The sequence below is a fragment of the Trypanosoma brucei genome, chromosome 1 (genome assembly GCF_000002445.2).
Source record: "Trypanosoma brucei brucei TREU927 chromosome 1, complete sequence".
Lineage (NCBI taxonomy): Eukaryota > Euglenozoa > Kinetoplastea > Trypanosomatida > Trypanosomatidae > Trypanosoma > Trypanosoma brucei.
The window spans coordinates 516,550-543,100 of record NC_008409.1 but is presented as its reverse complement, the minus strand read 5'-3'; the positions used below and the strand labels follow the sequence as shown (position 1 = coordinate 543,100).

At 44.7% G+C, this 26,551-nt stretch overlaps 13 protein-coding genes and 2 pseudogenes across 13 annotated transcripts, besides 16 other annotated features; 6 read left to right on the top strand and 9 right to left on the bottom strand.

Moving 5' to 3' along the window:
* Positions 1-184: 184 nt before the first annotated feature.
* TB927.1.2120 (calpain; cysteine peptidase, Clan CA, family C2) lies at positions 185-2,383 on the bottom strand (the record flags this gene model as incomplete). Its single annotated transcript, XM_001218911.1, has 1 exon — positions 185-2,383. One exon carries the CDS (start codon positions 2,381-2,383, stop codon positions 185-187), a length of 2,199 nt encoding a protein of 732 aa, XP_001218912.1.
* A 2,392-nt stretch (positions 2,384-4,775) lies between these two features.
* On the bottom strand, positions 4,776-6,824 carry TB927.1.2110 (calpain-like cysteine peptidase; cysteine peptidase, Clan CA, family C2; the record flags this gene model as incomplete). Its single annotated transcript, XM_001218910.1, has 1 exon — positions 4,776-6,824. The coding sequence occupies one exon, from the start codon at positions 6,822-6,824 to the stop codon at positions 4,776-4,778; it is 2,049 nt and encodes a 682-aa protein (XP_001218911.1).
* A 1,253-nt stretch (positions 6,825-8,077) lies between these two features.
* TB927.1.2100 (calpain-like cysteine peptidase; cysteine peptidase, Clan CA, family C2) lies at positions 8,078-11,518 on the bottom strand (the record flags this gene model as incomplete). The annotated part of the gene is made up of 1 exon (XM_001218909.1): positions 8,078-11,518. One exon carries the CDS (start codon positions 11,516-11,518, stop codon positions 8,078-8,080), a length of 3,441 nt encoding a protein of 1,146 aa, XP_001218910.1.
* A 1,283-nt stretch (positions 11,519-12,801) lies between these two features.
* On the bottom strand, positions 12,802-13,008 carry TB927.1.2090 (hypothetical protein, unlikely; the record flags this gene model as incomplete). Its single annotated transcript, XM_001218908.1, has 1 exon — positions 12,802-13,008. One exon carries the CDS (start codon positions 13,006-13,008, stop codon positions 12,802-12,804), a length of 207 nt encoding a protein of 68 aa, XP_001218909.1.
* Positions 12,817-12,885: a sequence feature (2 probable transmembrane helices predicted for Tb927.1.2090 by TMHMM2.0 at aa 13-32 and 42-64).
* Positions 12,913-12,972: a sequence feature (2 probable transmembrane helices predicted for Tb927.1.2090 by TMHMM2.0 at aa 13-32 and 42-64).
* A 3,638-nt stretch (positions 13,009-16,646) lies between the features above and the next one.
* On the top strand, positions 16,647-17,054 carry TB927.1.2080 (hypothetical protein, unlikely; the record flags this gene model as incomplete). The annotated part of the gene is made up of 1 exon (XM_001218907.1): positions 16,647-17,054. The coding sequence occupies one exon, from the start codon at positions 16,647-16,649 to the stop codon at positions 17,052-17,054; it is 408 nt and encodes a 135-aa protein (XP_001218908.1).
* A 794-nt stretch (positions 17,055-17,848) lies between these two features.
* TB927.1.2070 lies at positions 17,849-18,103 on the top strand (annotated as a pseudogene).
* Positions 17,849-18,103: a sequence feature.
* A 124-nt stretch (positions 18,104-18,227) lies between these two features.
* On the top strand, positions 18,228-18,365 carry TB927.1.2060 (annotated as a pseudogene).
* Positions 18,228-18,365: a sequence feature.
* Positions 18,366-18,917: 552 nt separating this feature from the next.
* Positions 18,918-18,923: a repeat region (telomeric repeat hexamer TTAGGG).
* Positions 18,924-20,211: 1,288 nt separating this feature from the next.
* TB927.1.2050 (hypothetical protein, unlikely) lies at positions 20,212-20,571 on the top strand (the record flags this gene model as incomplete). The annotated part of the gene is made up of 1 exon (XM_001218906.1): positions 20,212-20,571. The coding sequence occupies one exon, from the start codon at positions 20,212-20,214 to the stop codon at positions 20,569-20,571; it is 360 nt and encodes a 119-aa protein (XP_001218907.1).
* Positions 20,455-20,523: a sequence feature (1 probable transmembrane helix predicted for Tb927.1.2050 by TMHMM2.0 at aa 82-104).
* Positions 20,572-20,638: 67 nt separating the features above from the next.
* Positions 20,639-20,708: a sequence feature (Signal peptide predicted for Tb927.1.2040 by SignalP 2.0 HMM (Signal peptide probabilty 1.000, signal anchor probability 0.000) with cleavage site probability 0.881 between residues 22 and 23).
* On the top strand, positions 20,639-22,021 carry TB927.1.2040 (expression site-associated gene 2 (ESAG2) protein, putative; the record flags this gene model as incomplete). Its single annotated transcript, XM_001218905.1, has 1 exon — positions 20,639-22,021. One exon carries the CDS (start codon positions 20,639-20,641, stop codon positions 22,019-22,021), a length of 1,383 nt encoding a protein of 460 aa, XP_001218906.1.
* Positions 21,911-21,916: a sequence feature (GPI-Anchor Signal predicted for Tb927.1.2040 by DGPI v2.04 with cleavage site probability 0.172 near 425).
* Positions 22,022-22,167: 146 nt separating the features above from the next.
* Positions 22,168-22,222: a sequence feature (Signal peptide predicted for Tb927.1.2030 by SignalP 2.0 HMM (Signal peptide probabilty 0.878, signal anchor probability 0.000) with cleavage site probability 0.498 between residues 17 and 18).
* TB927.1.2030 (hypothetical protein, unlikely) lies at positions 22,168-22,287 on the top strand (the record flags this gene model as incomplete). Its single annotated transcript, XM_024642679.1, has 1 exon — positions 22,168-22,287. One exon carries the CDS (start codon positions 22,168-22,170, stop codon positions 22,285-22,287), a length of 120 nt encoding a protein of 39 aa, XP_024498403.1.
* Positions 22,288-22,647: 360 nt separating this feature from the next.
* TB927.1.2020 (hypothetical protein) lies at positions 22,648-22,953 on the bottom strand (the record flags this gene model as incomplete). The annotated part of the gene is made up of 1 exon (XM_001218903.1): positions 22,648-22,953. One exon carries the CDS (start codon positions 22,951-22,953, stop codon positions 22,648-22,650), a length of 306 nt encoding a protein of 101 aa, XP_001218904.1.
* Positions 22,954-23,688: 735 nt separating this feature from the next.
* Positions 23,689-23,817, bottom strand: TB927.1.2010 (hypothetical protein, unlikely; the record flags this gene model as incomplete). Its single annotated transcript, XM_024642678.1, has 1 exon — positions 23,689-23,817. The coding sequence occupies one exon, from the start codon at positions 23,815-23,817 to the stop codon at positions 23,689-23,691; it is 129 nt and encodes a 42-aa protein (XP_024498402.1).
* Positions 23,772-23,817: a sequence feature (Signal peptide predicted for Tb927.1.2010 by SignalP 2.0 HMM (Signal peptide probabilty 0.906, signal anchor probability 0.000) with cleavage site probability 0.385 between residues 16 and 17).
* Positions 23,818-23,883: 66 nt separating this feature from the next.
* Positions 23,884-23,889: a repeat region (inverted telomeric repeat hexamer CCCTAA).
* A 30-nt stretch (positions 23,890-23,919) lies between these two features.
* On the bottom strand, positions 23,920-24,150 carry TB927.1.2000 (hypothetical protein, unlikely; the record flags this gene model as incomplete). The annotated part of the gene is made up of 1 exon (XM_001218901.1): positions 23,920-24,150. The coding sequence occupies one exon, from the start codon at positions 24,148-24,150 to the stop codon at positions 23,920-23,922; it is 231 nt and encodes a 76-aa protein (XP_001218902.1).
* Positions 24,151-24,669: 519 nt separating this feature from the next.
* Positions 24,670-25,347, bottom strand: TB927.1.1990 (hypothetical protein, conserved; the record flags this gene model as incomplete). Its single annotated transcript, XM_001218900.1, has 1 exon — positions 24,670-25,347. One exon carries the CDS (start codon positions 25,345-25,347, stop codon positions 24,670-24,672), a length of 678 nt encoding a protein of 225 aa, XP_001218901.1.
* Positions 25,348-25,628: 281 nt separating this feature from the next.
* On the bottom strand, positions 25,629-26,531 carry TB927.1.1980 (hypothetical protein, conserved; the record flags this gene model as incomplete). The annotated part of the gene is made up of 1 exon (XM_001218899.1): positions 25,629-26,531. The coding sequence occupies one exon, from the start codon at positions 26,529-26,531 to the stop codon at positions 25,629-25,631; it is 903 nt and encodes a 300-aa protein (XP_001218900.1).
* Positions 25,644-25,712: a sequence feature (5 probable transmembrane helices predicted for Tb927.1.1980 by TMHMM2.0 at aa 147-169, 179-201, 208-230, 240-262 and 274-296).
* Positions 25,746-25,814: a sequence feature (5 probable transmembrane helices predicted for Tb927.1.1980 by TMHMM2.0 at aa 147-169, 179-201, 208-230, 240-262 and 274-296).
* Positions 25,842-25,910: a sequence feature (5 probable transmembrane helices predicted for Tb927.1.1980 by TMHMM2.0 at aa 147-169, 179-201, 208-230, 240-262 and 274-296).
* Positions 25,929-25,997: a sequence feature (5 probable transmembrane helices predicted for Tb927.1.1980 by TMHMM2.0 at aa 147-169, 179-201, 208-230, 240-262 and 274-296).
* Positions 26,025-26,093: a sequence feature (5 probable transmembrane helices predicted for Tb927.1.1980 by TMHMM2.0 at aa 147-169, 179-201, 208-230, 240-262 and 274-296).
* Positions 26,532-26,551: the final 20 nt, after the last annotated feature.

The following is a 26,551-nucleotide window of genomic DNA, read 5'->3' as shown; positions in this document are numbered from 1 at the left end:
CCCTCTCTCTCTCTCTCCCTCTTTCTTTCTTTTTTTGCTTCATGTCGTTGCATCACTTTCCGACTCGCCCTTCCTGGAGGATTGAGAAGTGAAGAGGAGCCTCCTCCCTCCCCCCTCCCGCTTTTTTTTTTCTCGGTAATCCCACAGGTCAGTCAGATATTGCTCCCATGTATCGATACTGCTATTACTTTTTTTTATTTTCCACATACCAGTCGCCCTTCTTGGCCTTTACTATCACAGTGCTGTTATACTCCGTGGGAAAACGACAATCCGGCGTGCGCACTTGGAATTTCGCCTCCACCACATCTCCTTGGAAGGCAAACGACTTGGCGTTCCGGAAGACCTCGCAGTTCGCTGGGACGCTGAAGAACTCTGCTTTCAGGTCTGCACCAAATTCCGCTTCAGACAACAGTCCGATAACATACGGGTGCTCCTCATCACGTCCTGTAATGATGCGTGGCACCAATAAATACGGTGACTTGAAGGGCGTAAGCGTGCACATCATACCAACATCACGGCTGTGGACGAAAGTTAAGTCTTCGCCGGGGTAGTCCGCTTCCGTAGTGGTGCTCTTTTCCACCTCCATATCGTCGGAGAGGCGATCACCACCACACAAACTTAACATAATTGGGGGATAATCGTCCGCCATCTTCGTTCCTCGGCGGTCCTCTTGAGTGAGAGAGCAGACTAATGATATTGTTTTGTTTACGCTGATGAGGATGGACACACTGGGAATGTCGCCTCGGAAGACACCACGAACACGATAGTCAACGCTCCTCGGGTAGCGGAAAAGAACACCACATCCATTGAAGTACTTCTGTACATCCCCCCAGGACATCCAAAAGGAACTACCGTCCTGCGCATTTATTTCACAGGCTTTTGCTATTTCTGGGTGGGACTTCCACTCCGCGTTGCCATTGGCCCACTCACCCTTCCACTCGGTTTCGCGACACCACGGATTGCGTATCTGCAGCAGGGCAATATTTTCACTAGCGAAGTAACGAACGGCTTTTACCGGGTATGCGTGACCTGCCAGCAGGCCCACCTCCCTGTATGTTTCATCCACATTTGGGTTATCTGTCTTTGCATTGTGGGTACTAAGGATAATTTTGAAACCTTGCTGGTCATACTTCTCTAACCGCTCTAATATTTCATTCTCTTCGAGGCCCGGTTCCGGATCAAGTATGTAGTCATACCTCGACGATATGTAGCCTGTGAAATCCTGCAACGCGTGTAGTGGATCACCTGCAACAATATTCACGTAGCTTCCATGCACCTTTGCGTAGGCCTTTTGAAGAATAGAAACCCACACCTCACACGGGTCACTCAGGGACTGCGCAAACTTCGGTCTGTTTCCAACTACGGGAAGATAATCGTCCACAATTACGGAATGCCACCATCCACTTTTGTTAAGCGTGACGCGATAAGCCCCTACCGCGCGCTCTTTAGCCGTTTTTTCACATGAGACAGGATGTCTGAACATCCCACGCAACCGTTCCGTATCATCCTCAAGGGAGGCGATTGCGCACATAATCCAGTAGTCCCCAAGATCTCCCTGTTCAATGTTCACAGTACTGATTGCACTGCGGAATAGGCGGACTTGGGGAGGAAAACCTAAAGGGAGGTACATGTCGGGACGAGCCCATGGAATCGTCATGATGGGCAACACGGCACCGCGCTCAATGGAAGTTTGGTTGGGGGGAAACCTAATGTCAATGAAAGGTGTGGGTCCTTCAACACACTTCGCAAGAATAGCGTCATCGGTATCATTCTCATTGATCATAGCATTAACCCTCGCCAAATCTTCTTGTATGTACTTGTCGTATTGTTTAACCTTTGCCTTCAGAATCTCGTCAGAGAGAGGCTGTGCCTTTATCTTACTCCGGAATCCGCTGAATCTCCCTCTCACAAATATGGCCGTCTCACAGGGGTATATTGAGGCCTCTGCAAGGATTTCCCCGCCTTCCAGGTTGGTGATGACAGTGTTGCCCATACCACGCACCGTCGAATCCCTTCCGAAGGTGAAGGAAACACACATCTCGTACGTGCGCGTATCATTGTAGAATGCCCATGTGTCACCCTTCACAATACGGTATAATAAACCCTTTTCAAAGCATGGTTTCACTTCGTCGCCCGTGATCATGGGATACCCGCACTTGTAGGTCGAGTCCCGTTGCCACCGCTGTGGAAGTGCGGTTACTGTCAGTTCCTCAAACTCGTCAGGGGGATCATCACCACTTCTTTTCTTTTTACTCGATTGACCCTCCTTAACTCCGTTTTGCTCTGGTTGAGCGGCTGCAATTTGCTTGCGCACCATTTCCATAGGGGGTATGGGTTCGTGCATGCCATCTTCTGACTGAGTAGAAGACGCACCACACCCCATTTATATAATTCTTCTATTCACCAATAGTTTGTCCACCGACACAAAAAAAAGTATAAGGTAAGAGTTTCTATTCTTTTTGAAAGTGCACGCCAAACCTGCCGCTATTCACTTACGCCTCTTCAGCACACACACACGGAATGCGAGTTTACTACTTGATTCAGTTATTTCCTGTCACGGCAGCAACTGCAGGAGCAGATGCGGGAAAATTTTTGTGGAGAAAGGTGTACACAGTATACTTCACGGTGCTGACTTTCTCCAATCGCTTCCACTTGTCGGATCTCCGATAAGAGTTTGAAGTGCTCTAGCAGAAGGTTTAGTATCGATAAGCGAGCGAAAAGTGATGAAAATAAAAAGAAAAAGAAAAAGAAAGAAAGAGATAATAATAAGAAGCAACTCAAGTCAGTTTTTTTTAAAAAAAAGCAACAAATGAGTGTAATACGCGTATACAGCCCGAATGCGTAAAACACGTGGGTGAAGAAAAAAAAAATGGACGGAAAAAAGTTGAGGATGTCGGCCAAGGGGCACCACACATCCTCTTCACATGAGCATTAAATCCCCTATTGGTTGAACCCAGTTGTAAAAGTGAAAAGAGAGGACAGGATTGCGATTTCAGCACTACCCACAAATAAATATAAATAAATATATATATATATATGAACGTGGTCAAGAAAATGAAACAAATAAACAGAATTGACGAACAAAATATGAAGGACAATAAAGAAGGACATTATGGAAGCCACGTAACAGGGATAAAAAAACAATGAACGAAAGAGCACACCGGCTGCACTGCTAGGAGTTGTGGGGTCGCCCATGCATACAAATGAAAGGGATGTAGAAAAATAAGAAATAGGAGTTAACTAATACGCGTCACAGTACCGTCTTATTGTCTATTCGCCAGACAAACACGTAAAAGAAAGGAAGGGGATGGAAGGGAAATTAATTAGTGATAATGATGATGATAATAATAATAATAATGGTAATAGTAATAATAACCGGGGAGTGTGTCAACTGCCTTGCAGAGTTTACGATACACGGCCAATAAATGCAATGAAATAATAAAATAAATAAACAAGAACGAGCCCTTCTCATGAACACTGCTACGTAGTATAAACTCTTCCTTTCCTTCCACTCACACAAATGCACACATTCACGCGTACGAGATGGAGAACATATAACTTTTACGCCACACACATCAATGGGAAGCAGTAAAATTCCTCTAACCAAAAACCGCTGTTAAGCACCCGTGATCGAAAGCGTAATAAATGAAATGAGTGGTGTATTACACTTTAGGCACCCGCTCACAATCCTTTTCCCCCTCTTCTCACCACATAAAACCTAATATGTAAACCCACCGTTTTGCTATTGGTTCCTCTTGTTTATTTTTTCTTCTTCAGCTCCATACACACAGACAGGAGACGAATTCAATCTCTCTCTTCTTCACAAGCCCCCTTTCTGCTGTCAAAATTGTCCATTTCATACAAATGTGGGTGAAAAGCAGGGAAGAAATGAATAAAAATTAAACGGTGAATACAGGGCAAAAAAAATAAAAAATAAAATAACAGTAGTAATAATAATAATAATATATAATGCAATAAATATCAAAAATAAAACGTTAAGGTCGGTAGTTATTTCTTTAGTGTGTGTGTGTGTGTTTTGTCTCTTGAAGATAAATACAGGGGAGAGGAGAAAGGTTGGTTACATCCAAAAGGTTTATATGTGTGCACGTGTAGGGAATGGACCATCTCTCAACTAAGTGGATGAACAAACACCAGACGCGAACACATATACATGCACGAATATACACCAACTTCACACTCTCCCTTGTATTTTTCCTATGTTTTGTGGATAACACCGGATGGTATTCCATCTTCATCAAATACTCCTCTTTTCATTTCTTCTTTTTCTTTTCAAAAAAAAAAAAAATTCCACAGACTCACTCACTCACTCACTCATCCATTCTCTTCTTCTTCTTGGGAAACCTTCATCAACCCCATGCCTTACAAAACCACTACCCAGAGAAAGTAAACAAATAGCTAAAGGAATACAATACATAAAATTAATACATACATACAAACAATGATCATAACGATGGTGAGGGATATGCGGGAAACATCGCTCGTTCCGTCGTTAACGTTCTCGACGCAACATCACCACAAACCCTCTTGCCCTGCGCGGCAGAAACCAAAAAAAAAAAACAAAGAGAAGCAAATCCACGTGCGCCTCTCATTACCTTTGCAAAGCTCTTTTTTTTTTCTCCCCCTCTCCCCTCCTCCCTGCATTGTCTCCGTCGAATTGTTCGTTATTTTTTCCCCCTCTTCTTTTTCATCCCCTTTTGTCCACCCCTCCTAACAAACAAACAAAAATAAAATAATAAGCAAACACGCACTTTTGTTTAGGACAGCTCAATAGAGTTACCAAGATAGATATCAGGGAAAAACTGTTCTGTTCCGCGAGCCTGGAACTCCGCCTGGCAGGTGCTTCCTTGCACTTGGAAGTTCCTACAGTTGGCGAAGACACCACATTCGGGTGCCAGTGTCCGAAATGCGACAAATACGGCACTTTCCGGTGTGCCGATCTCCACTGGGCTGTGAATACTAAGCACATAAGACAATTCCTTGTAAGGTGTCATGGTTCGTGGTATGATGAGGTAAGGGGACTTCTCCGGTATCATATGAAAGAACATGTTCGCCTCACGTGTTTCAAAGAAGGTGAAACCCGGATTGGGATGGTCCGCGTCGAAGCCACTGTTCGCTTCAACAGTCATAATTTGGTTACAGCCAGAACCATGAGCAACACTGAGCATGATGGGTGAGTAATCCGCCTTGTCTGTGCCATGGCAGCCCTCCTGGGTTAGCGAAAGGCACAGCACAATGGGTACAGAGACACTGATCTCAAGGCAAACACTCGGTATAGCTTTCTGGAAGCACCCACGAATACGGTAGTCATACGGGGTGTCTTGTACGAAGCAAACACCACACCCGGCAAAAAGAGCAAGAGCCTCTGACCACTCAACGCAGAGAACACCATCTGCATCACATGCCCCAGCACAAGCTGCCGCCACGCCTGGGTACTGTTTCCACTTCTCACTACCCCTTTTCCATGCCCCATTCCATCGGTGTTTCGAATGATTGGCCCACGAATTGCGCAGCAGCAACAGGCGAAGGTTGTATTCCGGAAAGGGCATTACACTTAACACTGTGTATACATGCCCCGGTAAAAGCCCAGTGGCCTCATATGCCTCGACACTCGCTCCTTGCAGCTTCAAGGCTCCCCTTGTGGGGACGGTCAGTATTGTCTGATAGCTCGTCTGTCCGTATTGCAATAAATGGACAAACAGTTCCTCCCCTCCGTTCATTTTGGCATTCTCAAAGGCGGTGTTAAAGGACGAGCAGGGGAAGCCAGTAAGGTCCTGAAGCGCGCGGAGTGGGTCGCCTACGACGAGGAAACCGTAACCACCATGCAGCTTGGCGTAGGCCTTTTGTGCCAATGAGACCCATAACTCCATCGGATCCCCGTACGACCGGGCGAACATGGGATGTCCACCGGAGCATGGTAAGTAATCGTCAATAATCACGTTGGTCCACCATCCATCCTTATTGAAGGTGACGCGGTACGCACCTATTTCGCGTTCATTCTTTCCCTCCTCGATGCTCCGTGGGTGACGAAACATATCGCGCACCCGGTCCGGGAACTCGGCCATGCAAGCCAAAGCCCCCGTAAACCACGAATCTCCCAGCTCACCTTCATCGATGTTTCCCGGGTGGATATTGTTACGAAATAAGCGCGCGTGCAGGGCATTTTCATCGGAAAGGTACATGCTTGGTCGTTCCCACGGTATCACTTTCAGCTTGTGCGGAGTACCGATTTGCAGGGACTCCTGCCCGGGTGGAAAAATTAAGTCAACAAACTTTGTCTTCTTTGCAATGCACGCTGCTAGCGTGTCGTCTGGTGAGGAATTCTCCCCTCCCAACTTGCTCACTTCTTGCGTTTCCTTTTCGATTACCTTCGCATTCTGTACCGCTACATCTTGCAAGTACTCCGTTGAAAGCTCCTCCGCAACGATGTTGCTCTCGTAAGTGTCACACTTACCTTCAACGAACACCTCTGTCTCTAATGGGTACACCGTTACGGTACCCTTGTAGGAACCATCGGGTAGTTTTATTAGGCTTGTGTTGCCAAGGGCCTTAATAGCAGAATTTGCTCCAAAAATAACCTCCACGCGCATCTGGTTGCTTGGCGTGTCATTGTAAAAAGACCAGCGGTTGTTCTTACCTTCTTCCACAATCCGAAACAACAACCCGCCCTCGAAGCATGCAGTTGGCGTCCCCTCGTATACGGGTCGGCCGTAGCGGTAAATGCTGCTCGTTTCAGGTTTGGTAGTGGCGGCTTCATCGAATTCATCCACGTAGCATCCAGCGAGGCTGCCGTTACGCGAGCTCATTATTTGCAGATCTCCCTTCAATAACAGCTGTGAAGGCTCGTTACGAGGGTTAGGAGATGGACACTATTCTCTTTTTTTTTTGTTTTTTGACTCCCACTTCCCACTCAAGCCCTCTCCCGACCGCGTCGAGCCGTGCTTCCTGGGGTTCCCAAAAATACACACCCGTCAAGACGATGCAGCGCTCTCTTGTTCTTCTAACACTCGCTCTTTTGACCTGTTCGTCCCTCTTATCAAAACTACCTTCTTCCTCTTTTTTTTTTTCGTGGGCAATTGTGGCGTCAAGCTGTGTGACAGCGTATTTTGTGACGATAAGTTAAACAAAAAAGGAAATAAAGAAAGTTATTTAATTTCAGCACACACAGACACACACATGTGTGAGCGCAAGTGGTGAGAAAGCAACCCCCTCCACTTCCTAAGCAGGCGCGAGGGGGGGGGGAGAATAACACAATGAACTGCTTTCAGAGTTGGCGAAGGGTGCGAGAGAATTGGGGGTGGTAAAAAAACAAAAAGGTATAATTTATTAAAATCAAGGAATACGAAAGGGTACACTGATGTGGGAGGGCAACGCCTTCCCCACCGCTCACATATATGGGCGCAGGGTAGGGAAGATTTTGTTACGGCGTAACTGTGCGTGCGGGGCCCGCACGCGCAAAGCGCATGGATACAAACACAACGATGTGTGCTTTTTTTTTTCTCAATATCCCCTTCCTCACGCTCGTTTTCATACCGTCTCCCACTTATGTGTAGTGTATACACATAATATTGACAAAACAACGATTATATATTAGGTTATCTATTGCTGCTACACCAACTTCCCCATTTCCCCCGTTCCCGTTTTCCTTCTTTCTTTTAACATATGCTTATATATATATTTTTTCGCTTGCTCGCCTCCTCTCCACCTCAAACTCTTATTCCTTTTCTCCATTTACGACATATTCGCTCCAATCTTCCCTCACACGCGTATATCAAGTGAAGGTGAATGCACACAGTGAGACGTGTGGTGTCAACATCACTATCCCCTGCTCCTTCTCTTTTGTGTAAACGACCGCTACGATTCGTCACGGTGTACGTCAGTTAAGTATAATATATACATCATCCTACGAATATATCTGTACATAAAATGAGGCACACCTTGATGATGCCTTCGTATGAAGGAAAACAAACAAAAAAAAACAGTTGATGAAACAATAACGGGTGGGATTAAAAAAAATGGGTGGGAATCTGACAGTAGCGGTAAGCAAAAGAAGGCAACCTCAGCACACGGAGGAGTCCACCTTCAGCTCAGGAAACGGCTTGTGAGCAACCCGTGCTTGGTACTCCACATCAGTAGAGCTGAGGTCGGGCTCAAACTTGGGGAAGTTGTAGAGAACCTTGTTGTCCTTATCGATGGTCTTCAGCTGCACAGTCACGCCTTCGTGACCAACAGCACGCTTGCAGGAGAAACTCAATGTGTAAGGTACCTCATCAGGCTGCGATTCCACTAACATTAAGCGGGGTATCACAATGTACGGTGAGGATTCTGGCAACAATTCGTATAGGATGCTGATATCACGAGCCTGGTAGAAAGTCCACTTGTCGCTAAGCGGATGATAGGCGTCAGCGGAGCTGTTCTGCACTACCCTGTACAATCCGCCCCCAATGGGTTGCGCGATGCTGATCATGACGGGGTTGTACTCACGGGCCTCAGGGGAGCCGCGTTTATCCTTCTGAGAGAGCATAAAGCACATCCACGTGGGCTGCTCAACAGTTATTTCAAGGACACAGGAAGGCGTACAGTTTACAAACGTGGAGGGTACACGGTAATCGTTGATTGAGTTCCTCGTGAAGCACACGCCCCCGCCGTTAAAGTAGCGCAAGCATGCATCCCACGCCATCCAGAACGTGCCATCGCTCTCACCATTGCTGTAACCGCACTTCACCGCCACATCTGGATACCGTTCCCACTTTTCGTCGCCGTCAGACCAGTCGCCGTTCCACTCCGACCCACGACCCCAGGCATTACGCAGCTTTACCAAACGTAACTCATACTCGGGGAAGAATGCTGCATCGAGAACCACATACGCATGACCTGTAAGGAGACCCACGCTTGTGTACCGCCTTGCTGTGTGGCATTCGCCGGAAGCTTTGTCTCTTGGATTCTTTCCAGGTGTGCTTAAGATAATCTGGTACTGTGCCTTCACATACCTCACCCAGTCCTGGAACAGATCGTCCTTCCCAGACAAGGGAGCGTTGGCAAAGGCGTCGTCAAACCTGGAGGTCGGGAAACCAGTCATATCTTGGAGGGCGTGGAGAGGATCACCGGAGCAGATATTGGCATAACTATTATGCAGCTTGGCGAAGGCTTTCTCCAGAATGCATGGCCATATTTCCGCGAGGTCGTATCTGCTTTTTGCATATTTTAGCCTGCCACCAGACATGGGAAGATAGTCATCCACAATCACGCTGCGCCATTGCCCATTCTTGTTGAGAGATACGCGGTAACCGCCCACAGAACGCTCCTTCTTACCCAATTCTGGGTCAGTTGGGTGACGAAACATGTTGACGACCTTGTCTGGTCGCTCCGTCAGCACCGCTATAGAGCACATGACCCAACTGTCACCCAGTTCTCCTTGGTCCACCTGGCCAGGTCGAATTGGTCCTCGGAAGAGGCGCACCTGATCAGCCATGTAATCGGGGAGGCATTGCGAAGGACGAACCCATGGAAGGCGTTTGAACGGCTTTTTTGCACCGGTCGCCAAAGAGTCTTGACATGGTGGAAACTCAAGGTCAACAAAAGGGATGCCATTTTCAACACAGGCCTTGAGAACCTGCTCCGAATCTGTTACATCGCCAACGATACTTTTGACGCGAGCGATTTCTTCTTGAATCTTGTTGTTTGCCAATTCTTGCCGCCGGGCGTAGTACTCCTCCGTTAGAGGGACTGCTCGAAGCTTGCTTGTAAAGCCATTAGCATTTCCCTTGACGAACATCTCGGTCTCCCGAGGATATACAATGACTTCCGCAATATGCTCACCTGTCTCTTGAGTGTACATCTTCGTGTTCCCCAGTGCCTGAAGTTTTGAGAGTTTAGCAAAGGTGAATCGTACATGCATCTCATAGCTGTATGTGTCGTTGTAGAAGGCCCACGTCTTCTCCTCACGATTGTAAATACGGTACAGCAGATTAGGCTCATCGAAACATGAAAGGTACTCACCCTCATAGTCTGGTTCGCCATTCTTAAAGGTTGGCACGTCAGCTTTCTCCTCATCGGTGAAAACGGGCTTACGTGCCGTGGTGATCTCCAACTCATCACTGACATCCTCTCCCAGATAGGTTTCAATGGGATCCCAACGGTCAGGCTGTTTGTAAGGTGTCATTCGAGGCTTGAACAGGTCGTTGACCTCTTGAGTGTGGCGTGGTGCATCGGTAGCATCTGCAGCGGCCCCATTGGTGTGTTTGTCGTCCAAATGGGGCGCTGCATCGTGAGCATTGCGGTCAACAGCTTGATCATTGCCAGTGTCACGGTCATCGAAACATGATTCGCCTTTCTGTTTCTCATGATCAGATCCTGCCCCGGCAGACCTTTCGCCTACCTCTCCTTCAGGTGACTGCACTGGAGACGTTTCTTCAGCATGACCATCCGATCCATCTTTGGTTACACTCTCGCCTTCCGATTTATTGGCTTTTTCTTCCAATTCCCTATTAGGTGAAAACGGATGAGAAATATCTTCGGGGCGGCCATCCGAGCCCTTGGTCACACTCTCGCCTCCCGATTTATTGGCCTTGTCCTCCAATTCCCTATTAGGTGAAAACGCATGGGAAACTTCTTCAGGACGACCGCTTGACCCGTCAGCGGTCCCGCTTTCCCGCTCAGATTTGCTGGCCTTTTCATCCGATTCACCTGCAGGTGATGGCGCTGGGGAAGCTTCCTCAGCACGGCCATCCGACCCTTCCTTTGCCTCACTCTCATGCTCAGATTTGCTGGCCTTTTCATCCGATTCACCTGCAGGTGATGGCGCTGGGGAAGCTTCCTCAGCACGGTCATCCGACCCTTCCTTCACTTCACTTTCATGCTCAGATTTGCTGGCCTTTTCATCCGATTCACCTGCAGGTGATGGCGCTGGGGAGGCCTCTTCAGCACGGCCATCCGACCCTTCCTTCACTTCACTTTCATGCTCAGATTTGCTGGCCTTTTCATCCGATTCACCTGCAGGTGATGGCGCTGGGGAAGCTTCCTCAGCACGGCCATCCGACCCTTCCTTCACTTCACTTTCATGCTCAGATTTGCTGGCCTTTTCATCCGATTCACCTGCAGGTGATGGCGCTGGGGAGGCCTCTTCAGCACGGCCATCCGACCCTTCCTTCACTTCACTTTCATGCTCAGATTTGCTGGCCTTTTCATCCGATTCACCTGCAGGTGATGGCGCTGGGGAGGCCTCTTCAGCACGGCCATCCGACCCTTCCTTTGCCTCACTTTCATGCTCAGATTTGCTGGCCTTTTCATCCGATTCACCTGCAGGTGATGGCGCTGGGGAGGCCTCTTCAGCATGAGCATCCAATCCATCTTTTGCCGCGCCTTCACGCCCTGCTGCATCAGGGTTTTCTTCCTCTTCAGGCCCAGGAGAGTAGGTACGATGACCATCTTCTGCCTGTTCGCTGAGCGCACCCTTTGCTGCGCTTTCACTCAGTTCACTCATAAGTTCGAACTCCGACATATCTTGCCCCTGATGCTTAAGGATAAGAGATATGCTTGGATTCGCTTATTCTCAAATAACCCTATCCTCCGTGTACCAGTGTGAAAAAAGGGGGGACGTATATATAGGGACCGATGCAATTCACTGCATAAGGGATCGGAAAAATAAATCGCTGATAACAAACACACAACAACTAAAGCAGCAGCGAAGCCTGCTAAAACAACGAGTGCGCGCATTACCACACAAAACCCACCGATAGCACAATACAGCTTCCTGAAAGTACATTTAAATCACAAAGTGCCATACCATCCGTCGCAGCGCCAGAATAACTTAATCTCATCACATGAACATATAAAACACATCCCTTTATCAGAGCACAACTAATCTTTCCGCAGGGTATGGAGGGCACATAGTGTTTTTTTAGGAAATGAATAAAAAGGAAAGCAATTACCTATCACACGACACAAGTGCACACATGAGAAAAGTTAACCAACTACTTCCCCACCTACACTGTGTTTCAAACACCCCTACATAGCAACGGGACACACTTCAATTCACTTCACCACGTCTAATTGAAAACAAAACGGATAAGTCACTGACTTATCCTACCCAATGTCAAATGTGTGAAAGCGTTGGGAAAAGAAACGATATACATAATGAGTATTGAAAATTTGTGAGGCAGCAAACCCATTCACAGAGAGAGAGAGCAAATGGAAAGTAAATAAAATATTTCAAAGTTAAGAACAAGCCTATAAGAGAATGCTACTACTTTTCTGAACTTGTCTCCTGCGCGATGCGGTGAGAGCTTCTAAAAGACAAATCCCTGGTATTTATTTGCTATTGATACGCATTAAGAACAAATGTATATTATTATTATTAATAATTTTGGGGGTGCAACTTGGTAATCCCTTTCGCAAACTCCCCTCCCCCCAAAAAAGAGAAAGCACGGAAAAGGGGCCTCTAACAAATGTATAACACACGAGTTCCCATAAACAGTCATGGAATAAAAAGTCTCAAGCCCAAGACAAAAGGGCGTTTACATAATTACACAAGAATAAAAGAGGACAAACATTACTAAAACAAAAGATCTTGACAGCAATAAAAAAAATTTCTAACCGAATAAAAAAAAGAATAAAAAAGTACCTACGATGGTTGAAAACTTCAAAGGCTGTGGAAGAGAAGACAAGGGAAGAGACTAACATTTAGGTAAAACGGCCACATTTTCTTTTCTCGCCTCCGTCTCTCCTTTTTGGTACTTTTGGTCATTAATCCCCGTCCGAAAGAATTAAAAAAAAAAACATATCTTACAACGGCACTGTAATGGAGGAAATGAGATTGGATGTCAAAAAAAAAAAAAGAAAGACGTGCGACCACGAAGGGTAGATTATTGGCATGCCCTTTGGTGGGACACTTTTTAAAAAAGAAAGGACAAAACAAATAAACGGCAAAAAAAAATCAGTTGCAGACCACACATACTCCAAGCAATTGATGACGAAAGGAGTGAACTTCATAAACCAAAATATCTGTGATGTTACTTAAAAGCTTATATAAAAACAAACAACAGCAACATATACATGTGTTCTTTAACAATACCATGTGCTGGGCAGAGAAGAGTGACCGGGATGTCAATGCTATGAGGCACTGCTAGTTTCTTATCCCACAAAGATATTTAGTCAGATTTTTTAAAAAGATAATGGAAAAGGCTAAAGTTCAACTTTATGGGAGAGGTAAAAAATTCCTCCGCCTTTAAAGTTCTCCAGAGAAGGAAGACTGGTGCCTGCTTCACACAAATACTGATGACAAAACAATTATAATAAAACATAACCGATAAGAGAAAGAAACCGATCAAAATTGAATGCAACGAAACAAGGTTTACAACAAATTTTTAGCTTGAAGATATCATGAAGCAGAACCAATAAAGTAAGTGTCTACTGGCAACAAGCTATACAATAAAGAAGGGAACAACAACATTAGTGATAACGTTTCTTTAGAAAAGCAAGCGTATCGTCAAAGGAAATACATCCAAATCACTCAGATAGAACTAACGTATCAAAAAAATTGAGTGCGATATTTTAAATCAGTTATCACCACCACAACGCATTTGATTCACCAATGTATGTACCAATTTAACAGTTAAGATACTCAAATTTATTGTTTTCATGTCCTGAGTGAAATCAACAGCAAAAAACAAAGACCGTTTTTGTTGTTTTCGCTATCTTTTTTTCAACCAGCTTTACCACAGTGCCCAGTTCGGTATAAATCCGACAACGAAGGTGCAGGACTCATTTAAAATATTTGATATATTAAAGGAAATCATTAAAAGGAATGGTATTGAAAGCACCGTTAATTGACATTGCCCATGGAGATGAAGAAAATAACATTGGGGATGCGCCTTCGACCTGACCACGTGCCTCCCCCCTTTAGAAGAAATAGAAACAGACAACTTATTATGGGCGTCAGTAAAGTTATGAAATAACTACTTCATGTTTTATTTAATATAAAAAGGAAAGCAAGGTTAGAGTATTCTTTTCACGGCCTCTCTGAAAATGTGGTCGTTACATTACAATTCAATAAGAAGTATATATATATATATATATAATGATCATAACGTCACTGTACCATAGGAAATTAAGTATAAGATAATAATAATAATAAACAAGTGCTTACAGTTGCACAAGCAAAAGCTAAAGACAAAAAACAAAAACTTGTGCATGCTCCTCAAATGGGGTAAAACGCAAATTCAAACCTCTGACGGTAAAAAAAAAAAAGATAGTTTTTGCATCGATACAAAGTTTACCAATATAATACACATGTTCTGATATCAATAAAATGAAAGAGCATTAACCCTGATTAAAAAAAAAAAACAGTCAAAGAAAGAAGTCAACTCAATCAACTGAATATTCATATCAAGAGAGTAATAGCTCACGAGGGGTACATTCTTCGCAAAAATTCAAAAAATGTAACGATCATGCCAACAGTTCAAAGAGTAATAAAAACAATTGCGAGTAACACGGCTTAAATCAAGCTACAGGTCATCACTTATTACTATTATTAATTTGCATGGCATAAAAGTAAAAAAGAATGGTATATACGTTACAACTACCTGTTTCATGATAATACAAACCTACAACGGACGAAACCTTTTACAATACTGAGTAACTACTTTCCTTTGGAAAAAAAATGATTTAGAAGTAACTTAATTCCACCATTGGAGTCCCTAGCCAGAAATAATAATAGGAAAGCTAAATCGACAGTTCCAACATCCGTTTTCTCGCTCCGCATTCCCCCCAGGTACTTATATTTAAAAAAAAACAAAAAAGAACAGAGAGACAAACTCCAAAAAGAATCAGCAACAACACACTTTATATAAACAAATTAAGCGTGCGGGGCTTCATTGTCCAAATTATTGGAAGAACTTCCGTTATTGCATCGTACATGATGCAATAACTTCAAAGTAGAACAGAAACAACAAGCGTAATATTTTTCGTATTTATCCCAACATAACGATAAAAAAGATATTCATTACTCCATATTCGAAATATGCAATGCGCCCAGCCAAGTCACTTCGTGTTGGCATAGAATTACTTATTGTGAGTAACCAAAACGCTATTTAATAATTTCTAATTCCACATTTAAAAAAAAATCCGACAGCAGTTGTTGACAATGCTTTAAATGTTAAAGACCTTGGAAACGCACGTAATCCCGGTGCGGCGCGTAAATCTGTTGCTACACCGAGAAATGACCGCAAAATTATTAGGAAGTTACAACATCTAATCCATATCGAACGAAAATTATACTTCAAGACTCCGACGGCGAAAATTGACCGTTCGGCCAACCCGCTGTCGTAAGAGATTCATATGACTAGGGTTAGTTTTCTCCCTTCCCCCCTGGAAGTTGCCGAAATAATAAAGTGGGAGCTAATCCTTCGGCATGTCAGTAACTTCGCCAATTGCTTTGGAAGAGGGATACCGTAAACATTAACTCTTCCAACAGCCCTACCTAACAAAAAACTTGCAAACAACACGGTTATAAATATACATGTTGCATACATTCAAAAAAAAAGGGGGAACTAATCGCCATACCGACACAGCAAACAGGAATTGCAACGAGACAGCCGTAAATAGAGAATAGAAGAACATCACTGTGGTTTCTATAGTTAATACCGTCCGGATTCGGTGCAATTAAACGAAAATACCCAATTGTAACGTAGACCGCTGTGAAATCGAGTAGCGGCTAGGATTTAAGAAAAAAAAAAACATCAAAAATATCTCAAAAGTGACATTTAATGCTAACACCTACCGTGAAAAAAAAAAAAACAACTATACACAAATGTTCAAAGATAAGCCGCGCCTGCCGCAATCGGTAGCACTTTCGGATATTGCACCCCAACCGTTCAAAACAATTACACCGAAAGTATGCCACCAAAAAAAAAAATCCCAATAAGTAGTGAGGAAGCACAATGTCAGGAGAGTGTTGCCGCTACTAATGCTATAAAACGGTCCTCATTCCAGCAGGTGGCAATGTCCGCGCTTACCTTCACCGAATACACAGACACCGCGTGAAGTTGGCCTTAACAGCGGATAGAAACGCGCCGCGACCAAATATTGGCAAAATACTCCACTGCACCTCTGAAAGCAAAGAAAAAACACATTTCAATGGTGACGCCGTTGGGGAACAAAAGAAACAAATACACAGATGCACCCACTTATCCAACAGAAACGGATGTCCCCATGCACCTCTTCCCGTCTATGCATACAGCGGACGCGTTCGTGTAAAATTCTCTACCACATTGATCCGACCCAACCCCATGTATTTTACTGGTTTGAATGTAAATTTGCGCGGCTCGAACCGAAAAAAAAATAGATAACGCCCCAGACCGAAAACACATAACAAATGCGCCCCGTACCCAGCAGGAAAAAAAGGAGGAAGAGGACCGGCGACAAAGAATACACGCCCACCCCTTCCGCAAGCCGACAACATTGGACCATTTAAGAAAATAAAATAAATAATTAAAGCACAACAACCCCACTAAAGTATTAAAGTAAAAGGCGAAGTGTGGCCACTGACGGAACCGCCGCGGCGAACAACCGCCGGACAACCCCCCGAATGCGCCTTCAGCCTCACGGCACGGATACCCGCCGGTCGTGAAATGGCAGCTGTAACACCTCCAACATCAAGGGCACTTCCATTAGAAGCGACAGCAATTTTCCCGCCACAAGGGAGTCGGGAACTGGACCGGGGGGCGCCGCCTCTCGAATCCCTCAGCTGCACGAAAAGAGCAACGGCCGCTCAACACATCAGAGGGGGAGAGGGACGAGGCGCCGCACCGTGTCTGTACATCCAAACTGTTTCCGGTTCATTGCTTCCCGTTGTCCTCTCGCCCTCACCAACGCATAGCCCGATTCCCCAACGATGCGAACAATACCGTGACGCTTATGCCAACGTAACCATCTGCATCGATACAGAAGAAAGATCGATTCAAAGACTTGAAACTTTTGGGGGGGGGACTACCATTACGGCAATATTGTGTAAACGATACTTTCCCCCTTTCCAATGACTGGCGAATACCACGAGCGTCGCATACACAAGTGGCAGGGACTCGTTTTCTAACAAAAGAGCGCTTCTCCCCTGGACGCTCTCCGGCGGAGAATAAGGTTCATTATTTATCATTCGTAACACCGTGCTCTTCCATGCCCACCGCGCAGGACATGCCACTCCTCAGGGTCATTTCGCCACATTGGCTGATGCACGTCGTGACAATAGCTCTGCCAACGGTGCGAGAACATCCCTATCTTCGGTGTGAATACGCTTACCTGCGATTTGAGATTTGTTCTCATGGCAAGCATGCATAAAACATAAAAAAAAGTTATATTAAAATAAAAACGCTACACCACTCTTCCGTAGAGTGTGCCCGACAGTCCAGTTAAAGTTATGAAAAGAGTTTACGAAAAACATTTATAATGAGGCCACAACTCCCTAGAGAGAGGAAGCGAAATGTGCCTCTTTTCTTTTCTTGCACGTACACAGGTTGTTTCTGGGAATAATTCCCGTTCTGTAACGGATCTGGTGTGTGCCCCACTGTGAATTGATGCCTTGGACTTTCCGTCTGAACTTCATCCTAGTGGAGTAGGCTGCGGTCGCTTTTCTTTTCTTACCTGAGTACGGCACCAGGCTCTGGCGGTGAGTTGGGGTGGCCTGCATCACCATGGGGTTATGTAACCTCAGCTATTCCTTAAGTGTTGTGAGTGCTAGTGTTTTTGAAAATAACAATCGGAGGCGACGGGAATGTTGAATGGATTTTAGGAGTGGTGACGTCAGAATGGTATAAAGGGGAGGGAAGGGAAAACAATAATGCAGGGGTTGAGGAAGATAGTGGAGAATACAGATGAACCTGGACAGGTAATAGATGCAAGTTATTTAAACGAAGTAAGAGTGTCTAATCATGTTGTGAATGCATCATTGTCAATTGGACAAGTGTTGAAGGATCTGGTAATGGTGTTTGAACAAACAGATGTTAAGGCAAATGGTTGTTGTCTTGTGAAGGAGAAAGCTGTCTATTCAGAAGAGGGAAATGAATCTGTGAGTGGTGGAGTAAATGGCCATTAGAACGACACGGTGGAGTCTCCAATGAGCTGTAGTATGTCCTTCACTGAAGATATGCCAAATGACGGTATATTGGTTACACAAATAATTATACAACTAACTGGTTGAATTCACAGCCAATAACAATATGGAAAGCTGGATCATGGGTACGGAAGATGTTGCAAATGGAGGGGCTGGATCCTTCATAGTGGGAACTACTGGAGGTTTCGTTACCTACCATAGGGATGGTGTTGTCACCCTAATGTGCAGTGACATAGTGCCCTAGCTTATCAGCAACTAGTTTGGTTAGAAACGGATAGGAGAGTATTACCAAACAGTACGGTGATGTAGAGCTGATCTTTGTTTCCTTTACTGGGCATCAAAGTAGATTGAAAGAATTGTTATCCCAGAGCCTGATTCTCTGTAAACGTTTCAGCGAGAGCGCAAGGAAACGCAAGGGAAGTGTGGATGATGGATATATGATAGGTAATAATGTTTTAAGGACGAAAAAGCAGTAGCATATCCTAATGGGTTTAACATCCCTTGTAGCAGTGTTGGTTATGTTATTCAGTGTTATACTGCATAAAACATTTTTTGCTACTAAGATTATACATTTGTGACACACACTGCTTCCGTTTAAAGTAGTGTATGTGTTTTAGAATATGGAATTGTGGGTAACGAGTGTTGTGATTAGTGAATATTTCGTGTTGATATTTGTTGTGACATGTTGTGTTGCAGCATGTATCAGCGGATCAGTATATGATTTCCCAAAATATAAGCTAATTATGTTTGTATGTTGTGTTAGTTAACTTTTGAATAAACTGAAGAGAACTTTACGTTAGGGGTGAGGAGCAGGACTTGTTTGTTAATGGGGAAGTATACACAATAGCATCCTGTATGTTTGATGTCAGAGTGAAAGTGACTGACAGGGATAACATATATCTTATTGGAGTGTAATGGGATATCTTGTAGCTAAGGCTGGTGTATTATTCGCTGAAGATAATGAATGTGTCAGGGAAGTAAGCAATATATGATATAATGCTCTTGTGAAAGCAAATACGTACTACACGGCTATTATGGAGACAGTTATCACGGTATGGGGTGATATTAAATAGGTAAGTCCGTATCCCAATATGGCGAATATCGTCCATTATGGGATTGTGTCAGTGGAAGCATAAGCAGGTGCCCCATTCCACGGGATAATTTATTTATGAGTGGCTCTGTAAATGACTTTAATTGTTTAGTGAAATGTAAATGTTTTCTTTCTGTCAATGAAGTGCATGACATCTTCACTTCTCTCATCATTGTTTTTCGATGCTACTGAATAATCGTCTTCCGTTTACCTCCAGCTGATGTCAGATATATTTTTTACACCCTTTCATGCTTTAGCGAAGTAAACAGAAATGTTGCCTAACTGCAACTCGACACGAATCTTATTGGCAGTGTGAATAGTACTAGTTGTATTACTATGAGGAAGTGCATTCATATAAATAACTCCTCCTCCCCACAATAGTGATAAACATACATATCTTTGCATGTGTGTGCTTACATGTTTGTCGTAGGTTATAATTTCTTTCGTTGGAGTGTTTCTGTTTTGAGTTATTTTAATCGTGAGTGATGATAAATAAGGCTGCCCCTCCATTATTTTTCCTCTGGGGTGGTGGAGTGTGTTAATGCTCTTTGCATATGGTGTGAGGATGGCAAGAGTTAACTGAGAGGATGGTGATTATTTTTATGTCGCAAATAATATAAATGAGGATGCTGATGGGGAAGGTCACTTGTTGTTCTGGGACTGTTTTGTGTGTTGGCAACTAACATAATATTCCATCATATCACAGTATTATGAAACGTTTCAATAAAAACAAGTGTCTAATGAAAGCGTTTTGAAAATTTAACTGTTACCTTTAAGAGTGTGTGATTTAAGAAAATGGAAGGCAAGGAGCTGTGCATGCACGCAGAGAGGGCAACGAAGAGTGTTGTGTCAGCACATGCATGAAGAAAGGATGATATGCTAAATAAAGCTTAACGGCAAAGTGGTGTTCATTGGATAAAGGTAACACATGTGTCCGGATTAAGTACGCAATGTGCTAGCGAATAAAGCAATAAGGTAGCAGCCGAAGTTAATAAAGCCAATGGAGGATTTGGATAATTTTAACATAAATGTACAGGTGCTCGATAGGAGAATAGATAAGCTTGTTGAGGAAATCAAAAAGGCTGGAGCACAGTCCACTTGGGAAAGTGGAGGATCTAGCATGGTGTTTAAGAAAGTGGATTTATTGTATGCAGATATATGTAAGAGTAAGATAATCAATGGGAAAACAGCTGTGAGGGTGTTTAATGTTAATATGCAGCTTAGGAGGGTGAACCCATGTAAATATGTGTATTGGTGTGTGTTTCCCCCTTTGTTGGATGCTGCAGCAGCTGGTTTGTCCCAGGCACTTATTAACTTCGATATATTGATGTATTTGTTTACTGGGTGTGTCTCTCAATAACAATAATGACTGTAATGATAAGCTTTTGTCCCTCTCTTTGACTAATGAATGTAGAGGCAAAATCACGATGAGGCGCGAAACAGTGTTTGCCATTGCGTTGCTTGCGGCTGTCTTATCTCCTTCCTCTCAGGGTGATATGTGGTCTTTCAAGTGGACCCCCGAGTTGATTGATTGGAGGGCGATCAGGGATAATGTCCATCAAGAAGAAAAGCACCACAACGTTGGTGAATTCGAGACACTGTGCAGGATTTACCGAATCACGCAAGCAGAGGCCCCACAACCCTCCTTTAAGAATCGTGAGAAGGAAGGAGAGATTCTGAAGAAGTTGGAGGAAATGGTCAGTGAGGCAGAAACTGTTGCTGGCAATAAGGGCTCGAGCAATTCATCTAACAGCACGACAGCATATCAGGAGATGAAGAAACTATTTGAGAAGGCTAAAAAACTTAAGGAAGAAATAGAAGTGAATAGGACAAGATCGCTAAATGCAAGTCGTTCTGCTGAGGAAAATATGTTGAGAGCTGTGTATGGCGACGCTGTGGATGTGGCAAGAAATGAGAATAAAACTCTGGAGGAAGCCATGAGAGGAAACAAATCACTGCTGTTCAATAGTGTCTACAATGCAGCCACGAGCTGCGGTTCTTTTGGAGACAAGCTAGTTGGAAAGACACTAATTAATGACTTCTTCTGCCTATGTGTTGGGGAGGCTATCGACATTGTTAAGAAAGAAGAGAGAGGGACACATCACCATGATTCAGATGTCGAAGACAGTAGTGATGACAATATATATAATGGATATAACTGTCCTTGCAAGGATGAAATAAGGAGACCTGAAAATGGTAGTTGGACTATGATGGCTGATTCTTGTAAAGGTGATAACAGCAAGTGCGACCCTAAGAAAATAAAATACAACCATACTGAGGCTTGGGATGTGATTAGTAAGGCTTGTGCATACAAAAATGTTGCATCTAATGTGAAAACCTTAAAGAGTGCATTAGCTCAGTTTGATGCATTAGTGAATTTGGGACAGAATGGCCATCAGGTAAAGGGTATTCTTGGCTACGTGAGAACAGACCATAACGAGAATAGCACGTGCCTGGGTTACACTGCTGGATTCACATGTGTCAGTTACAATCACACACTTGAAAATGGTGGGATTCCTTGGTACAACCATCTTACTAACGCCACCGAGCAACTACAAGAAATGGCAAAGTATGCCAAAGAGTCTGACAGTCATCTTCACGAATTGGAAGAATACCAACATGAGGCAGAGGAAATATTTCTTGAGGTGAAACTTGGTGGTGATGCTGGGCTATGGAAAAGTAACCGAGCTCAAGGTGAAAGTGACAGTGAAGGTTATGATACTGGGGTAAATAATGATTGTTTCTATTATATAGATGTGAAAACTGGTGTTGTTATGCTATTAATTCTTTCCCTTTTTTGTATGTTTTAGTTTATTGTTACGTTACCAACATTGTTGCGTAGCATCTTGTTTTTTTAATGGTTTGTGCATGTACACGTGTGCATATTGTTTAATTCTTAAATATGTGAGTGTATAAGTAATATCATATGAATTTGTTTTGTTAAGATGAATAATGAATGTTGTATCATTTTTTTTGTTTAGCAGTAACTGCCAGCAATGCTGAGTGCCGTTATCAAGATAGCGGTGGTTTGTTTGGAGAGCTCTCTGGTGATGCCATGACATCTCAAGGGAGCTAGAAACTTTATGTAACTCTTTTTGTATATTATGCTCTGTTGTGAGTGTGCTATTAGCTTGTTACTATCTGTGTCAGATAATACTATATTTGTCTTATTAATGACTTGTATAGGTTAGGTTGGAACTAGTTGTAAGGGGCAAGTGCGGGTTACTGACAATTTAATTGTCAAACATTCGCTATGGCTGTAATACCGTATTTGGGGTCCCAAGACTTCTACATACCTTTTTACGATCCAAATGTACAGGGGCGAGGGGTTACAATTTCCACTTATACGGAAGGCAACATTGTATGTAGTCTCTCCTTGAGTGGAGTGTTCCTCCAGAATGAAGAAAGTACATGTTGGAAGGGAATGAGGGGTTTCTCAAGTTCTAGGAGGAATTGTGCAAGGTTCTTGGTGAACACTATCTTTTGCGTAGATTCGACTTCCAATCCAAAGTGCCAGCCTGATGGTGTTTAGTCCTGGGTACACGTGTATGTGGTTGGGATTTCCTTCACATTCGTTGTCGTGCTTATGTTTGTTTTCAGCGATGATTGGATATTTGTGACACCCACTGCCTCCGTGTGAAATAGTGTACAATTTTTCCTCTGTGTGCTTTCGTACGCGGAATTGTGGGTAACGAGTGCTGTGATTTGTGAACATTTTGTGTTGGTATTTGTTGTGGTACATTGTGTTCTGTTTGTATCGCTGCTTCGGATGGGGGTGAGAGCAGTCTCGGCTAATTGTGTTACGGTGCTGAAGAAACGGGCCGCTTAAACCCGTCGATAATTCAAAGATGTGGAGGAGAGGGGAAAACGAAGCATCGGGACCAATCCCGTATTTATTTTTTACGTGTTGGGGAAGCAGGATGCTAACTGACTGGAGCTGGCATTTGGCGGGGATGTTGAATGGAACCGGGACAGAGGCTTAAGTGAATTGCAAATGGAAACCGGGGTCGTCTTGCCACCTGAAGGAGGGATGGGTTAGTTAACTTCCTTCACGATTGCCGGGTTGATATTTGCATTACACGGTAAGTAATGACGTGCGCTTAGCTGCGGACACCGTTATGTGTGGGTGCCGGCCGTCGCGTTCCGCCATGCGGCTAGCGGTTGTTACTGGTCTAGTTGTTTTTCTTTGCTGCCACTGACATCTAGAACAGTCCACCTCACCATAAATCTGAGTACGCGCACGGTTGCTGCAAATGTGCCGCGCCATGTCTTTCGTTTTTCTTATCTGTTTTTGTTCTTAAATTCCTCGCCCTTAAATATGAAAATGAAGGCATAATGCGGGCCTTTTCCTCCAGTCGTGGTGTTGGGTGGTCTGGAAGACCTTCACGGAACCCCGGCTCCCACGTGTGCTTGCTGAAAGGGAATTGCGGACCACGCGGCGACACGGTGCTGAATTCTCCACCTTCACATTTGTAAATTACTTTAAACGCTTCCCCTCCTGCGACCGTCCCTTTCCGCTAACTAAAAAAGGAGAGGGACCAGTAGTCGAATGCGGCCGCTGCTCGCAAGTAACGCCAACGATAATAATGACAATAAATCCCCGCATCCACCATATGCGGATGATGGGTGATTCAAAGAGGAGAGGAAGCACTCGGGCGGAGGCATTTATGAGTTAGGGTTTGTTTAATTTCCCTCCAAAGCACGAAACTCAGGTGGTGATACCACCATACGTGCTTGCGCTCCAACGGCTTCCTGTGTGAACTTTCCAGTATTGGGTTGAGCCGCTCCGCTTCTCCCTTCCAGTTATTTCCTCAGGAGGGCAACACATAAGTCGCTCCCGTACGAATGAGGAGATGTGGCGCCAGCCACCCCATCGAAGGTAAACCGCCGTTGGAGCCTGTTGCTCGCGGACTCTCCAGACGACGCAAAACATTCGCATGGAATGTGTAGCGGGTGCTGGAAGACTGGGCGTCTTTAAATTTATTCGTCGGTTTTAGGAACCCCAAATCCCTATTACTTACGTTGCGCATCCGGCCGATGTGTCGAACCGTCTCCTCATTCCTGCTTCGTGTGATTCCTTCCGTCAGCGCTTTCCATTTGTGTTGAAGGCTTCCCTTTCCTCAATGTCTGTTTACCACCACATCCGCGTCGAACTCCTATCGCAAAACACGGGCGCAGATCCCGGCACCGGTACCGTGAAAATATCTGAACGGAATCCTGGGATGTGGAAACAAACCGAAGGGAGAACTTCCTACTCCTTTCTCATTTCCTTGCACGCACGAGTTTAAAAAAAAGAAAGAGAGGAGAAACATCGAGAGCACGGGGACGGGGTTACGTTCCGGGGACTGATTCTGCAGGAGAAATGCCCCCTATTCCGGTGACGTCGCACCCGTCACAGTTAATTTTCCTTCCATATTGCACCCATCGCATCCCCAACTGTACGCGGCGACAGGGTGCTTCACAGGAGCGGAGAAAAGTTAACTCCTAACCATGTGCTGCTGTAACCCTCTCGCCCGGTGTTGAACAAACGATCCGTGATTTCATCTACGCACATGATTGCGTGAATTGGCGCCGCCACCAGCGCCTCCCCCTCCACTTCATTCGTATCCGCTTTTTCACCATCTTGGCTTTTAGTTTCACATGTACAATCATCTTTGCTTCCATAGACGCGTATTTTCCTGTAGTCATTCCATCCTATCCTAAGAGCCTCACGCATCGCGGTGCCATTTCCAATAAGCCTAATGATGAAGAGTGCCGCAACGCGCAAATATTTATGCACGTCCTGCCGAAGCATTGCCATCACAATAGCGGTGTTTGGCGTTATTTGCAGCACCCTCGCAATAAGGCAAATAAACGGTTCAGGTTTGCGCAGTGGACCACTCAATCCGCCGACGTACGACACGGAAATGAGGTCCTCCATCGTTGCCATTAGCGGACGATGAAAGCAAGCGGCCATTGTTTGGGACTGGAGGATACGGTGGCGTGTAACGGGATCGAAGGCGGCAACTGCGCTGCGGCCCTTCAAGTTCCACGCCGCCGGTCGCTCATTATTCATTACGTTCGAACTACTAATTAATTTATTTGTTTCTTGGATGGGATGCGTTCCTACCTGCGCCTTCTCCGCTTCGGTGGCCATTATGCACAGGTACCGGTTGAAGAATACGGCGGAAACACACAAAACACAAAAGAAGGCACCGCGATAGGTTTCAGGTCGAGGAAGGAAGTGTCAGGTAAACCAACTGTATAAAAAAACAACAACAACAACAACAACAATTGCAACACCAATAACACTAATGAAAGCTGCGTGTGGAACAGCGCAAGGGACAAACCAACTTCCTTGCAGTTCCTCCATATGTGGAATATCAATTGGCACGCACAACACACATGAATGGGAACGTAACTATCAGTCGCACGTGCCTACTGAAAGGGCCGTATCGCGAGCCAAAGAGTCATGGGTGCCTGCAGAAGTGCAGTAACATATGCAAAAACCTTTGCGTTGTACGGAACGCGTTGCTCTCGTTGGTGCGAGCGCATCAAAGTTTTGGCGGCAAATGTGGCATTGGCAAGCACAACATATAAAAGTATTGCCCAAGTATACACAGTTTCACCTTCCAAACGCAAAACCTCTCTCAGCAACACAGCAAGGCAAATCGTGATGTATTTGTAGGAACATAGTGCGGTGAGCTCGAGTATGGTTGATGCCGGTGTGGTGCGAAGAAGGTGACACACGAGCTTCAGAATGAAAACTTCCACTTGAAGCCAAAATAGCAGCGACCAAGCGGGCCCTACAAGTTGTTCATTCGGCACGCTGTTGTGATGTAGTCCATAGAGGAAACCAGAAAGGATTACGTACGTTATAGCACCCATCAGTGGCACATATAAGTCAAATGCATGTACGTCTTCAGTTGGTGGAGGCACCTGTTCCGTGCTTTGTGTTGATGTCGGTGACCAACTGCCGCCTTGCATCGGAGGAGGCGAATCGCCCCCAAATCCTGAAGGATACCGCCTTTCCTCATAGTCGTTGTTGCTATAACCCTCTGTTTTTTTCATGCTGAATAGAAAAGGGAATAGCAACATAGTGAGCTTGCGTTTGACGTACTGGTTATCTACACGAAAATAACGGCGGAATCCCGTGACGACGGATATGTAGCTCATAAAACCTTGACTTTTTTCTTGAAGGACATTCTGCCCGTATTGCATCCCGATCTCTAGCATCGCATTCTGTTGCGTTCCTCCCCATGAAGATTGGTCAGGGTACCCAGGCGACTGTTGTTGTTGTTGTTGCCTCATCGGATGTTTCTGGTTTCCAAAGGAGTCCATACACGAATTGTAACCACGTT